General features: G+C 41.1%; 1 protein-coding gene across 1 annotated transcript in view; it reads right to left on the reverse strand.

Annotated features, from left to right (window-relative positions):
* Positions 1-8,757: 8,757 nt before the first annotated feature.
* Positions 8,758-14,542, reverse strand: part of IFRD1 (interferon related developmental regulator 1) — a 26,921-nt gene continuing 21,136 nt past the window's right edge. The window contains exons 10-12 of the mRNA XM_004702580.2: positions 12,474-12,602; positions 11,950-12,045; positions 8,758-9,509 (exon numbers count right to left, since the gene is read on the reverse strand). Coding sequence (XP_004702637.1) covers positions 9,420-9,509; positions 11,950-12,045; positions 12,474-12,602 — 315 coding nt within the window. The 3' untranslated portion in view covers positions 8,758-9,419. The remainder of the gene's footprint in view (positions 9,510-11,949; positions 12,046-12,473; positions 12,603-14,542) is intronic.

Here is a 14,542-nt window from a genome sequence, read left to right on the forward strand (position 1 = left end):
GGGGGGGCAGTCATTTTACTGAAGTTTGGACGGCAATCTAAAATGAAAAACTATCCATTTCACAACAGTATCCAAAACCCATCACAAATTATGACTCGTAGTGACCCTGTAGGACACAGTAGAACTGCCCCTGTAGGTTTCTGAGACTGCAACTCTACGGGGGTAAAAAACCTCATCTTTATCCTGAGGAGCAGCTCCTTGGCTCCGAACTGCTGACCCTGTGGCTAGTAGCCCAATACGTAACCCCCGGCCTCCTCCAAAACCCATTGCTGCTTCTAAAAGAACAATCCCAGAACCCTAACTACAATGAGTGAGAGAGAGCAAAGGCAGAGACCAACTAATTTCCCCCCCAATCAGAGTTCAAATGAAAGGAGGCATATTTCTGTTATCCTGAAATTCGATTTACAAGAGTACACAGTTCTCTGAGTATTTGAGATAAGCTCCTACTATATCCTTTGACATGATGATATTACTGGATCCCAAATGCACTTCGTAAAGAGTTTCTGAAGGAATCACTGGAAATGACCAAATAAAAAGGGGAGGCAGCACATGAAATGGGCTTAGAGATCAATCCGATCTTACGATCTGCAAATAAAGCCATGACTCAAAAGTATTACCACAGGTTTCTATGGTCTTCTTCTCCGTGTATGTTGTATTTCATCCTCTCTTTGTACTTTATTATCCTAAATACTACTATCTGACCAAGGAGCCAGGTTGTAGATGTCACATGCTGGGATAGGATGCCAAACTCGGCTTCTATTTTAGGCTGGTGACTGTGGTACGGTTCACGTTTGAATCTCTGACTTCATACTGTTGAGCCTGGCTCACCTTTCAGAACACTACTATGGCTTACATCTTGTACTGAGGCTTCGTCGCTGTTTCCAAAGGAGAGGACGAGCAAGGAAACTCAGCTTCGGAAGCTGCCTGAGGAGCAACGCAGCTAATAAAATCTCCTAACCACTCCCCTTGCTACCTACTCAAAAGGTGACCCGATGGCCCACCAAACTCAAAAGAAGTTCAACCGCAGCCGACCTAGAGCAAGCCCCAGATTCTGTCTGAAAGACAATCTCTTCCAGGGTGTGAAGTCACAGAGTGAAAAGATGCCCTTCCAATACGGTTTTTAAAGAACCACAGCAACCAGCCGATGGAAAATAAAGACCTAACAGAGAAAAGGGAATTGGCTGTAATCCCACGGCAATCCCAGGGACCACCAAGAGCCTGCAAATACCTCTGCTGCTAAAGGATACAAGATCACACGGTCCTAAACTCAGACCCACGGCCGTCAGACACCCAGCTGTGACTATCTTTGGCACCCCCATCTGAGGACATCTGGGAGCGGCTCGCCCGGCTGGAGAAGCCAGTGTTGGTAGCAGTTCTGTATCACCCCTCTTCGCCCCTCCCACCCACTCCATCTGTTCATTCGCTAAGACTGACCGAAACAGCACGCTCTCAGCAGAACCCTCTCTAGTACTTTGATCTGATATATGTAAGTGATTTCATGTTCCTCCTGTTTAGATCAATGCTAACAACCGATTCTTTGGGTCGTTTAAGAACTCCTTGCCTACCTCTTAGTAAATATTTTGACAAGTAAAGACAGCTGCCTGGGAAAAATTGCTTTGCCCTTTATTCCCCCCCACCCCACCCCCCACCGCCCACCGGGACTTGGTATCAAATCACAGAAATAACTCACCAGTATTGCTTGCCCCCAAACAGTCCTTTGTATAAAAGAGCTTAAGCCAAAACAAATAGGAAGCTTTGCTGAGTGAATCATGGTCATTTGTTCTTTGATTGCGTTTCAAAGTCAGCACCTCTTCACGTTCAGAAAGTAATTTCCCAACCAAGTCTGAATAATTTCTATCCAAGGGTAAAAGCACGGAGCACATGCAACAAAAACTTTCCAACCTTGACAACCAGTCTCAGAGCATGCAAATTACTTACAAACATGTGAACTTTGACTGCTAGGGTTACCAGGAACTAAAAAAAAAAGACCCCTAACTGCTCAGGAACAACTACCAGAAAACTGCCTGCCTTCCTTCAGCGCACCAGTGCTCCTGTAAGGACCGTGAAACCCTTGGTCTATATTTAGTGTTCATTTTCGCCAAGCAGAATAAGATTTCAAACACGAATTTTTTTAAGTAATAAGGTATTACTTAAAAAGTTGTTTAGTGAAAACTGCAACTACGGTTTTAAAAAAAACCTCACGCTCAGATTCAGTTGGTAACGAATGAAGTTCATTGGACTGGATTCATGCCTTTATTTGGCTAAAGCTACTGTGTAAGGTGACTCCTCTTTCCCAGTCATTCTGCCATCCTATACTCCCATATATAAATAGCCCGTCACACGCTGGGCACCAATCAATCCCATGGCAACAAACAGGCAGAAGCCGCCTGGAACTGCCCCCGCAACTAACTTGCCCGGGACTCCAGCGAACAAGCACGAAACAGCAGTCAACAGAGACAGAGTGAGAGGTAGTGACATCCCAATTAGATGTCCGCCATGCCCAGCGGTGTCTCGGAGCTTCTGCCTGTGAGTGGGGAGATGGCGTGGCTGCAGCTCAGAAGTGCTCTGTTCTCACCAACTTCCTTCTCAAAGGCTTTCCTTCTGTGAGGATTGGGACTGCTCTCCTCTCGCAAAACCACCATCTTTCTCCTGGGTGGTTCCCGGAGCACACAGCAGGGAGCTCCTGCCCTCTGGTGTACGCAAGGGAATCTACAGGGTGAAGATCATCTGGAATCCCACCAGCCTGGGATCCGGGGGCGCTGGGACCACTTGTGCCAGCAGGACGTCCAGGGTTGGGGCTGTAAACTGAGATGCAGCCTTTTAGCGTCCTCCCAGGCAACCACCATGACTAAATGGGCATGGCTCATCTTTGGCATATTTTTCTCATCAGTTAGATGTTTGCCTCACATCCCCTTTACATTGCCATTCAGTGCGGACCTTATTGTGCTTTAGGGGAAAAAGAATGCCCTTTTCTTAAGCCTCATTGGTACCCAAAGACCGAGGCATGCAGGAAGACAAAGTAAGTGCTGTTTTCTCTGAAGTCCATGATACATTAAGGAGCTCTGCCAAAGTACTCTGTAAAGTGAAAATACCTGTGCTAGCTCGTAATTGTCATGGTCAATTTTATTTTTTTTTAAATACCCCATTAATAAAATCTATACGTGGTAAAGAAATGTCTCATTCTTTGGCATTTACTACGGATTCTTTTCTCCTGTAATCTTACTGCCCAGGGATATTTTCCAGTATCTCTTACATACGCAAGTATCTCATTTTATCTGGATCCAGCTACCAGAAAACTCACTAAATGCTGTCAGACGGGAGTCGCAGATGTTGGTTGCTTCAAAACCAATGCTTGAGCCTCAAAATAACTAGGCAGGGACCATTGAAAATTCCTTAACCAGTGAGATTAGCAAAGGATCAAGCAAGAAACAACTGGTCTAGCACACACTATTCACAACTTTTAAAAATAGCTCAAGCATTCTTAATAGAGTCCCCTATAAGCCTTGTCTAGCAATTCCCCACTGATTTCAACCATCAATAAACTTACTATGTGCCAATTCTAGAGTTGTCTATTTATCTTTTCTCCCTCCAAGCACCCAAGTAAAAAGACAGAAGTAAGCATTGCAAAAGCACAAGAATTAAAACAGGAGGGAACCACACTAAGAAAGATCCCACTCCTGTACCAGCCCTACCTGCAGGACTCCCCATGATGAAGGTGCTGATGGTGCTTGTGGAATTCAGACTCGGGACCTGGGAGGCAGCCGTGAAAAGTGGAGCAAATGTAATAGGAGCCAAAATAAAATACAGGAGAAACATTGGAATTGTGTTTGGGAAATATTCTAGAAAGAAAAGGAAGGAAAAAATAAAACAGGCTCAATGCTGTAAATGAAGTCTATCTCTCAAGATCCTCAAACTTAAAAATCTGGTTAGGAAAGCCTTATCCTGCCATACTCAAATACTGTGTACATCTTAAGACAATGAGGGCAAAAAAGTCACTCTGGATGAAGCAAGAAAGTTAAAGATGAGCCACGGAACAAGAGGAAAGTAAAAGGAAAGAAGTAGGAGGCAAAGGGCATTTATAGCGGTTGAAATACAAGCATGTACATATATAAATATATTTTTATATGATGGGGAAATAGATCTATGTACATATATTTATAGATTTAGTATTAAGGAAGCAGATGGACATTGGGCCTCTACTCAAGTACTTCCTCAACACAAGAACACTTGTTCTAATAATCCAGCACTCTGAGATGCTCACCTTCCTGACACGATCGCTGAAGACAAAGAGGGTGCATAAGCAAATATGGTGAAGAAAGCTGATGGTGCCTGGCTATCAAAAGATATAGTGTCTGGGTTTCTTAAAGGATTGAAGATAAACAAGTGGCCATCTAGCTGAGAAACAACAAAGCCCACATAGAAGAAGTACACCAGCCTGTGTGATCATGAGGTGGCAATGTGATCAGGTATCAGGCATCAAAGACCCAGAGCAAAAAAAATCATAATGTGAATGGGGGAGGAGAGGGGAATGCAGAGTGGAGGCCCAAAGTCGATCTGTAAGCCATTGGATATCCCCTTACAGAAGGGTTGTGGGGAGAAGACTGGGCAGTCAGGGTGCAATACAGCACCGATGAAATATAGACAACTTTCCTCTGGTTCTTCAATGCTTCCTCCTCCCCACTATCATGACCCTAATTCTACCTTACAAATCTGGTTAGACCAGAGCATGTACATGAGTAAAGATAAGAGCTGGAAACACAGGGAATATAGGACAGATAAACCCCTCAGGACCAATATTGAGTAGCCACACCAAGTTAAGGGGAAGGTGGGGGAGAAAGGGGCAACCGATTACAATGATCTACATATAACCCCCTCCCAGGGGAATGGACAACAGACAAGGGGGTAAAGAGAGACATCGGACAGTGCAAGACATGAAAAAATAATAATTTATAAATTATGAGGGATGGAGGGAAGAAGGGAGGGAGGGGAAAAATGAGGACTGATACCAAGGGCTCAAGCAGAAAGAAAATGCTTTGAAAATTGATGGCAACCAATGTACAAATGTGCTTGAGACAATGGATGTATATATGGATTGTGAAAAGTCGTATGAGCCCCCAATAAAATGATTAAAAAAAAAAAAAAGCCTCCAACCAGATCATGGCCTTCTAGTTGACTCTGAATCAGTGACCCTTGTACAGGGTTTCTGGGGCTGTACAACTTTGAGGATAGACAGTCTCCTCTTTCCAGGACTGTCTGGTAGATTTGAACTGTCAGCACCCCAATGTATAACCCACCATGCCTGAACCCCTTACATTAAGCCTATTTATAGCTTTATCCTGAAAATAATGCCTACTCCTTGTCAAACAATCCTGCCATTTTGAAATAGCAGAGATAAAGAGAATCTAGGATCTTCCAGAGGACAATCCACAAAATCAGGCATTCTCAAACTATGGCCCATGGGCCACATGCGGGCCGCCGAGGACATTTATCTGGCTGGCTGGGTGTTTTTGCCCCATTGTTTATTCACTTCAAAATAAGATATGTGCAGTATGCATTGGAATTTATTCATGTTTTTTTTAAACTATAGTCAGGCCCTCCAACAGGTCTGAGGGGCAGTGAACTGGCCCCGTTTAAAAAGTTTGAGGACCCCTGCACTAAATAAATCCGTAATAAATGTGTACCAGACATCTGACAATACTTTGCTAATTAGAAAACAATGGAGCAATGCCTTCAATAGTCTGAACTTTATTTTCCTCTCTAGAATTTGATACCATTCCAAACTACCGCTCAGAGTCTCAAAATAATGGACCTCCACTTTAACAAGTAACTAATGAAAGCACTCTACCGACTCAACACTTCCCTTTAGGGGAGAGTGGAAGTACCCCTCTGAGTTTTCAAGATGTTCTCCTGCAGAGATGGCTAGTGGTTTTGAGCTGCTGACCTTGAGGTTAGTAGGCTGACTAGGCCACTGGGCTCCTAATGAAGGCACTACAACCAGGAAACGTGAGAGAAAATAAATCCCAGGCTTTCCTGATGGTGGAAAGCAACTGTATACTTGGATCGAAAAAGAGCCTTGACCGAGGAGGACTAAGTATCCCACTAGGCTTTGACCATGTAAAAACCACAAGCGGCTCTTACAAGTGATTTGGGGTTGTTTGGAAATCATGAGAAATGTGTACAAAAACCAAGCAGATCATTAACTCCAGGGACAAGGTGGTGGGAAGCGGCAGTTCTGTAGGTCTCTGTAAGTCAGCATCAATTTGAGGACACAAGCAGTCGATAATGTAAGGTACAGTGATTTAAGGAAAGAAATAAATGATATAGAATTATCCTGGGTAAGAAAAGGAAATCCACACAAACGTAGCTCATACCTATCAAAACATGAGGCTTGACAAAATACCTAGAAATAGTTAAGAAACAGCAATATAGCATATTTTCTCAGAAGCCTGAACCCAAGATGCCGGGCGTAAGAAAAAGGACCTGAATGCTTCCTGGGATGAAAATGAGGATGGAAACATAACTTTAGTAGGCCTGAAAACCCACTGCCACTGAGTCAATTCTGACCCATTGCTACCATATTCTGAGGATGTAAATCACAAATCTTGTGAGCATTAAAAGCATAAGTAAATTATGTATATAACGCTTTAATTAGAAATTTTGAAATATGTATACAGACATGAAAACAATTTTAGTTTAATGCTTTACAATTTTTTCATGGTTCTATTTGCAGTATGAAAGACATGGGAACATAGAAGCCCATATTAGAGATTCCAGATCCGATTTCCATTCCACTATAGCTGAGTGGATACAACTTGTCAGTACGATTGTGGCTTGCTTGTGGCGCTGATGCTGGAAGCTGTCACCACGATTTCAAGCAGCAACAGGGTCACCCATGTTGGACAGGTTCCAGGAGTTTTTAGACTCAGACAGACTTGGAAGAGGGAACAGGAAGTCCACGCCTGAGGAATTGGCCTCTTTAAAATGTTATGAGCCATGGACCATCGCCTGGTATAGTGCTGAGGTGAGCCATACAGGTTAAAGCACTCAAGATCCGACTGGGCAAGAGCTACCGCCTCAAAATAGCTGACCTACTTAATTACATAGATGGCGTAAAGCTCTCTGGACTTTCACGTGCCGCTGAAGCATGACTTAAAATGAGAACAGCTGCAATGTCCTTTAGTAACTGGGAACATGGAATGCATGAACTATGAATCTAGGAAAACTGGAAGTCATCAGAAATTAAAATCAAACACACATAAATCAGTATCCCATGCATTAGCCAAATGGATTGATACTGGCTGTTGTGTATTAGACCAGCACTTGACTGTGCTGCAAATAACAAAATTGAAGAGGAATTTTGTTTTCATTGTCAAGAAGCAATTTCAAAATCATGAAGTACAATGTTGTTATAGGATATTAAAAACTTCAGTTAATGCACCTATTATTCAAATTTGTACACCAACCGCTAAAGGCAGTGAAAAAGAAATCGAATTCTACCACGTTCTTCAGTCTGAAAGTGAACAAACATGCAATCAAGAAGCAACTGGAAGTTGGAATCCCAGAGCTCAGCAGTTGAAAACCACCTGTAATAACACACACAACCTTGCTTGCTACAAACAAGGGCTTGACGCACTGATGAAAATCAGACTCTAAACCCTTTATTACGGATGTCACTATAAAGAAAATAAAAATCCCCACAACTGGACCAACAGATATGTTAAGCAGAGAAAACAATTGAACACTCCCGTCAAAACTCATCGGAACAGCAGCCCAGATTTCAAGCTCTGTACTGGGCAACTCTGCTGCAAAAGGCCTCTCAAGCATGTTCTTCTGAGGACTAAGGTGCATCTAACTCAAGCCATACTGATTTCAATTGCCTCACATGCATGTGAATGCGACAGAATGAGTAGGGCCGAATAACTGATGCACTCGAATGAAGGCACATGCTGCTTAGGCATGCTGCATATACCAGGGACCACTGGCAGAGAGCTCTTCGAATAGCCGGAACGCTTAGAGGCATGAGACTTTATCTCACATACTTTGGACATGCTATCTGGAAGCCAGGGCCTGGAGAAAAGGACATTGTGCTTAGTAGGAGTGGAGAGAGAGCCCCTCAATGAGATGGGTAAATGCAGGGATGCAACAATGGGCTCAAACAATGGTCAGGAAAGGGCAGTGTTTTGTTCGGTTGTACATAAGGCACCTAACGACACGATCTAAGGGTTAGAACTCACACTCCCATCAACAGCGGGGACTAAGCAGCTAATAATTTTCAACTAGGTGGCACATCAGACTTATATGCCCCTCCTCCTCCCAGTCCGCCGTTAGGATGTCGCAAAGAAATGGAAGGACACTTGCTGGCATGAAGTACTCTAGGTTATTTGGGTATCTCTGTCTATGGTGTGAAGGCTTCCCAGCCCTCACAATACTGTTCTCCGTAGTACAAGGAACAATGAAAATTCTAGATGTTCGAGACAGCATGTGTTACTTATGCTATGCAATTTTAATCTAATGGTTTTCCAAGATTTGGCAACAAATCTTCATGTCCTATCAACATGCTTCCTATTTTCCTTAAAACAAAACCAGAAAAAATCCTATCGGGAACAAAGCAACAATATTTCTTAATGTCAACAGTTATATATTGCTACATTTTCTTCATCTTCTCAAGTAAACAATTAAAATGTTTCACCAGGCTAGGTCACTCTGAATCCCATACTTAAAACCAAAACTTCTTCTCTGCTAATAAAGATGCATGTCTGGCATGAAAAGACCTTTATTTCAGTGTAAAAGATACAGTACAGCAGATGAAATCAGTGTCACTCCTCTGACGTGCGGGGTTAGCAACCTTCCCGGCGCACGGTAACCGTGAACGCCCACAGTCAGACTGAACAGCCTTTCAGGCACAACTGCTAGGGTTTCGTGATACGGCCAATTCCATTGGCTCGTCCGGGAGATAAAACTGAAATAGCTGATTTACATTAAAAAGATCATCAGTTTTTCCAGAGGAATTAGCTCCCCAAAATTGTATCAAGAATTGTTGTTTGTGAAGATCCTGTTTATTTCTTGTACTTATCATTAGAACCAATCAACACTTTTGAAACCACAGTATAAGATATTTAACCTTGTGTAAGTTTTTCTCATCATGAATCAAGTGAAAAACCCTATTCTTTCTCTCTTCACAAGTAGAGTATGACTAAACATTACAAACACTTCATTCCTATTTACAGAAAAAAATCAATAATCAGAACTCATCATTTTTAATACTGTACATTAAATTATAAATATATAATCCCTGACTAAAAATATTATCTATGTGGACACATCCTCCCCATTAAAAACTCCCTACATTTTTATGTTAAATACATTAAAAATTACAAAAAAATTTGAAAATCAGAACGTAGTCTTCAAATGCTGAAAATCTAGAAGAATTCTCCAACGTCTGCTCTCTTATCTCGACATTTGCTCCGAGCTTTTGTTCGGGCTTTGAAGGCTGCAGAGTTATACAAATGCTGAAATGAAGAAAAAGAAGGCAATTATGGGTCAAGAAAAGACTTACAAATCTTTATAAAATAGGAGGGGAGGGGTGAAGGGTCACAAAGGCAAGAAACAAAACACGTTTGACCCTATAAAAACATTTAGAAAGTACATGTGTTCACACAGACAACATACACTAAAGGAGTGAGACAATTATACCATAAAGTCAATGATTACTCCATATTAAAAGAATCAAATGTGTAAACCACCATGAAAATTGCAACCAGAAAAGTGAGCAAGAGGAAAAAGCACATAATCTGATAGCAGAAAAAAATTATAATCCAATGCTGGGGAGGGGAGGAGTCCAACTGTTGTCGGTAAAAAGAGCAGAAAGGCATCATTTTTCTGCCTATTTATTAAAAAATTTAAATTATAAAGTCCAACCATTTTCAAACCTGTGTAATAGTTATGTGCCGTCATTCACTTCTAGAAATTAGAAATGACAGAATCATTTTGGAAGCTACCTTGGCCATACATATCATAAAGTCTTATTCCCACCACCCTCTATTTCCATGCCAAAGATTTCTTGCAAGAAATAACTAAACAAATGTATTGAGAATGATGATGGCAACAAATGTACAAATGTGCATGACACAATGGATGTATGGATTGTGATAAGAATTGTACAAGCCCCCAATAAAATGATTTTCAAAAAACCCTTGAGAAAAACAATTACAAATTTTTAATTTAAAAAATTAATACCCAAGAATAAATTATTGTCCCATAAAAATATTAAATACAAATATTTTTATAAACATAATTAAACACATTCTTCATATTATCTGGAGGGCTATAATTTTTTTTAAAGGGAAAAAAAAATTTTTTTTAAAGGAAAATTTAAGTGTTGGTTGATACTGTGGAAAAATTGTAACCCTTGTGTATTTTGGGCAAGTATGTACAATGATTTGGCCACTGGGAAAAATAGTTTGATGGTTCCTCAAAAGCTAAACCAGAGTTATTTTATGATTCAGCAATTCCAGTCCTAGGTATTACCCCAAACTTGAAAACAGGGATTCAAACGGATACTTGGACAGGAATGCTCATTACAGCACTATTTATAGTAGCCAAAAGGTAAAAGCATTCCGAGCCTCCCCCAGCTGATGCATGGATAGATAAAACCAGGTACGCTGGAGCCAGAAAGAAAACAGACGCTCAGAGCCTGGGGGCGGAAGGGGACTGTGGGACTGTGGCACGGGCACAGGCTTCCTTGAGCCGATGAGCACTGCTGGGACTAAGCAGAGGGGATGGCTGCAAACACGGTGAAAAAACTGAATGCCACAAGTCAGTTAAAAACGGCTAATTTTAGGGTACATGAGATTTTATCTTAATAAGATGGCTAAGTCCAGACTTGCAATATATTAGAATTACAGCAAACCTCACTGAACAATCATCTTTTTCACATCTTAGTGTCCACTACATAAACTAAAACTCTTTGCCATCAGTCAATTCGGACTCAGAAATCACACACATAGTGGACATATGAAGGGGAACTTCTATTATCTTTTCGGTGAGTTTACATATAATGTCACAACCCTCAAAGGCATATAAAAATCAGATTTACTGATGATAAAACGCAGTAATAATAAACACAAACAGAGGTATTTGCCACCTTACATCAGAACAAACTTTGGCAGAATAAAAGCCCTGTCCTCAATGGGGATGGCAGTGGGGGACTACCTGTATGTATAGGTGTGTGTGCAAATGTAATGAAGGGTTTTCAAAATGCCAGGCAAGCATATAATGGTAGCTTGTATTGAATGTTTCAAACTCGGAGCACATATTTCAGTTTCCTCTTTTATTAAATGATTCTGGTACTTTATAGGGAGAAAGACCGGGCTTTACACTCCCGTGAAGAGAGACAGTCTCAGAAACTCACCAGGGCAGTCTCCCCTGTCCTATAGGGCCACTATACAAAGTGGGCCTGTGTCTGGTATTTAAAAAAAAGCACCGTCTTTTCTTTTTAAAACAAAAATCATACCACAGAATAAATAAATAAAAATTCCTATTTTATTGTGTAGGATTTGGGGTAAAAAGATTTTATTAAAAATAGGTAAGCAGCAGTAGCCAGTACTCGTGTGAAGAGATTCAGGAAAAACTAAAGCTCCACACACAGACTGGTGTCACTACATATCTTCCTGTAAAATATTAGCTTTTTTACTGGGTCATCATTCTTTTTTATTCTTATTAGTGAAATAGAATACAAAAAGTCTCATGTCTGAAATATCAGCTAAGCTCCTATTTTGTTATATTTGTCAATAAATGAAAGAAGTTTTTACTGGATATTCCTTTATCAAACATTTAGTAATGAAAAATGCATATTTAAGACAATTTATCAAATATTATGTTTTTACCTACATAAATGACATTAAATATGGCTTTCGTATCAGTGTTTTGTCTTGTTAAACCAAAACCTACCCTTTCAAAACGAGAAATCTTCATCGTTTTAAGAGTTGCAGCATCCAGCATCACTGGGGGTCCCAGTTCAAATACATTGCGAAGAAATTCATTTGACTGACAAAAGATGAGAGACGGCTCAGTATTAAGTATTACCGGCTCTTTACTACATAAACTGAATATGGTTAAGAAAACTTACACGGAACCTCTAAGAAATAGTTAGGCCACATTTCATATTCCTAAAGATGAGATCAAACTTGCTTACCCATGCTTTGAATGCAAAGAAGCTATGCCAAATAAATATGCGATTTATACAAAATTTCAATAGCTGAGGCTTAAATAAAAGCTACTCCATAAACTCTGATACAATATAATAAAAGCTTCATAATCATTCAACAATTTTAACTTTCAAAAAGAAATTTACTCCTTTATATGAAGTTGAAAGCATTCTGGATATTTAAATACTTTCAAGAGCTAATTGCATTCAACATTGCTCCCAATTTTAAAAGTAGATTTATAAAAAGGATACCAGGTCACCCACTTACCTGCAAGTGGTACTGCATCCCGGAGCCAAGAACCTCCTTGAAGGTGTCATAGGTATGTTTTTTGACCCAGCAATCAATATACATGCGTTCAGGACCAAATTTAACAGTTTCTGTTGGAAAATCCCGTTCCTAGCCATTAAAAGAAGAACCAAAATTGTAAGTGGTACTAAAATGGCCTAAAAAGATCCTATGCAGAGTAGCCAATGCATGGAGAGGGCCATACGGCCAGCTCCACAGGAGACAGAACTGTGCCCGTTCTGACCACACCACATGGGGGTGACACACTAAGGGCGTGCAACATAGCAGCAAGGGGAACAAAGCAATGAAGTCCCTGAGGAATCCCAAAAATAGACATTGGGGCCAGGGTGTGGCACCCCATCAGACTCTACTGGAAAACACTCTTAAAGGTCAACAGACAGAACTAGAAGTATTTATAGGTTTTTCTTTTTTGTTTTTTTTTTTGCTGTTGGTTTTGTTGTTTTCTTTTGTTATGTTTTACTTTGTCTTGTTCTTGTGCTTAACACTGTCTCTGCATGCCCGAGGAAAAAACAACAGGACCAAAGGGGGTGCTACAAAACCCAGGGACATGGGAACAAGAAATCTAAAATCGATGGTGAGGAAGGCCTGGTGATTGATCAAGTGCAGCATAGGCAAGAGGAAATTACCAAAACCCAAATGAAGACCAAACATGACAGTGGGACAAGAGGAAAGTAAAAGGAAATATAAGAACCACAAGAGACCACCAGGAGGTCTAAACACAGGCATGTACATATGTAAATACATTTATATATAAGGAAAAGGAAATAGATCTATGTATATATATTTATATACATTGGGCTTCCACTCAAGGACTTCCTCAACACAAGAACACTTTGTTCTAATAACCCAGCACTCTGTGATCCTCACCTTCCCTGACACAATCACTGAAGATAAATGGATGCATAAGCATATGCGGTGAAGAACGATGATAGGGCCTGGCTATAAAAAGATACAGCGCATGAGGGCTTAAAGGCTTGAAGAAAAACAAGTGGCCATGTAGCTGAGAAACTAATAGAAACCAAAAACTCAAGGAAGAAACCAGTGCTCAGGACTCGACAAGATAGAAGAGGGTCCCCCCACAAGCATCAGGGCCTCATCTCTCCTGAGACCAGAAAAACTGATGGTGTCAGGCTACATACCACTACTTACTATTCTGACCCAGCACACTATATGGTCCCAGAGCACATGGGAGAAAAATGTAGACCAAAACTCAAATTCTTAAGACAGACCAAACTTACTGAACTGATAAGAGCTAGGTTCTCACACCTGGCTGATCTTTAGAATCACCTGAGTGATCATTAGAAACACAGTGATTGATCCCTGAGCTCCTCCCTGTAGAGATTTTAACTCATTAGGTTGCAACTAGAGCCCCGGGAGCTGTAGTTTCCACCAGATCCCAGGTGACTGACTCCAATGATCAGCCAAGTGTGGGAACCCAGGGACCAGAAGAACCCCCAAACTATCACCCTGAGGTACCCTTCAAACTCTACTGAAACCACATCGGGAGACCCTCAGATTAGACTATAAAATAAGCGGTATCACCTGTGCATTGTGCTTCTTTAAAAAATCAAGGGGAAAAAAAAATCAAGGAGACCAAAGGTCAACTTACATTAAACCAAAGATGAGAAGGTGGGGGTGGGGGAAGCAGGGGAGCCAGAGGAATGGAAATGAAACCACCAAGTGAAACTAAGAAAAATGGGGACACACTGCACAACCTGTACCCAATGCCATGGAGAATCCTGTATAGAGATGCTTAATGGGGATCCTAATTTGCTGTGTAAGCTTCCAACAAAAATACAATAAAATACTAGAGAAAAATAAAACAGCAAAAAGCGAGAATACAGACTGAGTCACAGGGCAAGAGTCTTGGGACAGTCAATGCTGAGTGCTAATAGCAGCTGAGGGCGCCTGAGGCTTCGAGGTTCTGCTGTGCTTTACATCATCTATTACCCAGGTTGTATTACCATAGAGCCTGAAACCACAGAGTCTAATCCAGAAAATTCAGCACACATGTGATCCTTGTCTTTGTA

This window comes from Echinops telfairi, unplaced genomic scaffold, assembly GCF_000313985.2.
Source record: "Echinops telfairi isolate 266 unplaced genomic scaffold, ASM31398v2 ScPeMD7_23;HRSCAF=83, whole genome shotgun sequence".
Classification (NCBI taxonomy): domain Eukaryota; kingdom Metazoa; phylum Chordata; class Mammalia; order Afrosoricida; family Tenrecidae; genus Echinops; species Echinops telfairi.